General features: G+C 42.2%; 1 protein-coding gene across 1 annotated transcript in view; it reads left to right on the top strand.

Moving 5' to 3' along the window:
• The window catches only part of WDR44 (WD repeat domain 44), an 80449-nt gene that overhangs the window by 70761 nt on the left and 7198 nt on the right, over positions 1-2490 (top strand). The window contains exon 14 of the mRNA XM_077771920.1: positions 29-55. Within this exon, the coding sequence (XP_077628046.1) occupies positions 29-55 (27 nt within the window). The remainder of the gene's footprint in view (positions 1-28; positions 56-2490) is intronic.

The following is a 2490-nucleotide window of genomic DNA, read 5'->3' on the forward strand; positions in this document are numbered from 1 at the left end:
TCCAGCTGGGAGGTGGGAAGAGACAAAGAGGCAAAGACCAGAATTCATTATAGATATACTGAATTCCTGTGTAATGTCTGGAAATGTGTGTGTGTGTGTTTGCAGGAGGAGTTCGTGGTTTGTTTTGTTTTTTATTTTTTTAGTATGCTCTACGCCCAATGTGGGGCTTGAACTCATGACCCCGAGATCAAGAGTCACATTGCTCTACCGACTGAGCCAGCCAGGCGCCCCTAGAAATATTGTTAACCTTGAGATCCAGCCTTATTCATTTTCAATGTAGAAAATCCCTCACTATCTTTCTTTTTGAAAAGGAAGTATTTCATATGATTTCAATAAAAGGAGGAAAATTCGTCATGGAATTGCTGACCTCTCTTATGCTCTTGTAGGAAAGAGCCACCGAATGAGTTTTGCTCTTTGCAACTAGAAGCACAAGGGGAGTCCCATACTGGTGCTGCTCCACTAGCTAGACTGAAATAAATGGAAGACTTGAGCTGACCTCATTTTCCCTCCCCTACATTGATGTATCAGTCAGTATTTCTTTTCATGTCCTCATCTCTATGTTTAACACCCATTGCCATCTGAATGCAACATTTCAGTTATATTTACATTTCTTCCCCTTTTTCCCCAGATTAGGAGAGAATGACTTTTTTTATTCCTCAGTATAATTTCCCTCCCTGGGCAGGCTTATGATATGGAGACAGTAATAATTTTGAGCCCTTAGAAGACTTTGGTAAAGACCTTTGGCAAATTAGAAATGCTTAGTCTCTCTTGATACCTTATCAGTTTTGACCATCAAGCTTTTTTTGTTTTTTAATGTTTTATTTATTTCTGAGAGAGAGACAGCGTGAGCAGGGGAGGGCCAGAGAGGGAGATACAGAATCTGAAACAGGCTCCAGGCTCTGAGCTAGCTGTCAGCACAGAGCCCGATGCGGGGCTCGAACCCATGAACCGTGAACTCATGACCTGAGCCGAAGTCAGACACTTAACCGACTGAGCCACCCAGACACCCAACCATCAAGCTTTTTGAGGCTTCTTTTGGAATAGCACCCACATCCTGTCATGCAAGGGTGCAACAAAAGAATGGCTTTATTCCTCCTATCAGCAACTGTGAGCAAACTCCTTCCCTTACTTCTAAGTATAAAGTGTCAGGATGGAAAGAGAAAGGTATGGTGGTGGTGATGGTTATCTTTGTAATACTTTTTATTAAGGTTCCTCTTTAGCCAGTAGGTTTTCTATTGTTTTATTTGGTTTTATTTTGGAAACTGAAAAGCCCTAATTCTAAAAATCTACAGATTTGAAGGATTTTTAAGAGGGGTAGGGAAGGATGGTGTGGTGTTGACATTTTCTTAGGAAATAGGGCTCTCTTATGTAATGTTACCTGAAAAGAGGGTGGCAGAATTACAAAAGAAATCGCAAACTGAAGATAATACATGCACACGCGCACACATGTGCACACACATATTTATGTATGCGTGTATGTAAATAAAATTCTGAATTGTAAGACCAAGATGAAGTTTTATACTTGTTCAGCTCTTCTACTGGTAGACATCGTACTATACCATAGCCATAAAGATGTCCAGTCTGCGTAGATCTGTCTTGACAGGCTCCAGGGTGAGTAAGAATAATAACCTTGAGCAGAGAAGGGACAGTTTCTTGTTTTGGCATCCCAATGATTTTACTCTCAATTCTTACGTTATCAAAAATAAGACCAGCTTAGGTGATCATTTTGCAACATATACAAATATTGAATCATTATGTTATATGCCTAAAACTAATACAACATTGTCAGTGATAACCTCACTAAAAAAATTGGACCAGTTGAGTTTGGTGGTAGGCCTGGTTTAGTTTAGAGCAGGGCTTCTCACCCTTGGCACTGCTGACACTGTGAGCCGGATAATTCTTTGTTGGAGAGGGAAGACGGTGTGTCCTGTGCACTGCAGAATGTTTAACCTCTACCCACTAGGGGCCAGTAACCTCCCCCCCCCAAGTTGTGACAGTCAGAAACGTCTCCAGACATTGCTTGATGTCCCCTGTGGGACCATGTTGCCCAGGTTGAGAACCCCTGCTTTGAGACTGAGAATTTGAATACCGAAGGGATTTCCTACTGGTACGGTGTCGAAGGTCCCACATAGATAACTGATTCTAACTGAGCTAACTGGCATGACTCTTCTACCCAAGTATTTACACACGTGTGTCCCAGAGAAGGGGGATGGGAACAAACATATCATTACAGGATGGGTTTTACCCGCGCCTGCTCCTTGGAGTCCCTACCTGACTCCCTCATCCCAGCCAGCACCCCCACCAGAGAAGTCCCTGGTTAGATAAACCGGAAAACACTGCATACTTTCTCCCTCCTTTGGAGATTGAGAATGCATGGTAACTGAGAATCCTCTTTAACTTTCTGAAACCCAGAATTTCTCAAACTTACTTGAACTACTTCTCCTACACAATATACACTCCCAACACATTATCCAGTAACATCTATACCTT

The sequence above is a fragment of the Crocuta crocuta genome, unplaced genomic scaffold (assembly GCF_008692635.1).
Source record: "Crocuta crocuta isolate KB4526 unplaced genomic scaffold, BGI_CrCroc_1.0 scaffold1269, whole genome shotgun sequence".
Classification (NCBI taxonomy): Eukaryota; Metazoa; Chordata; class Mammalia; order Carnivora; family Hyaenidae; genus Crocuta; species Crocuta crocuta.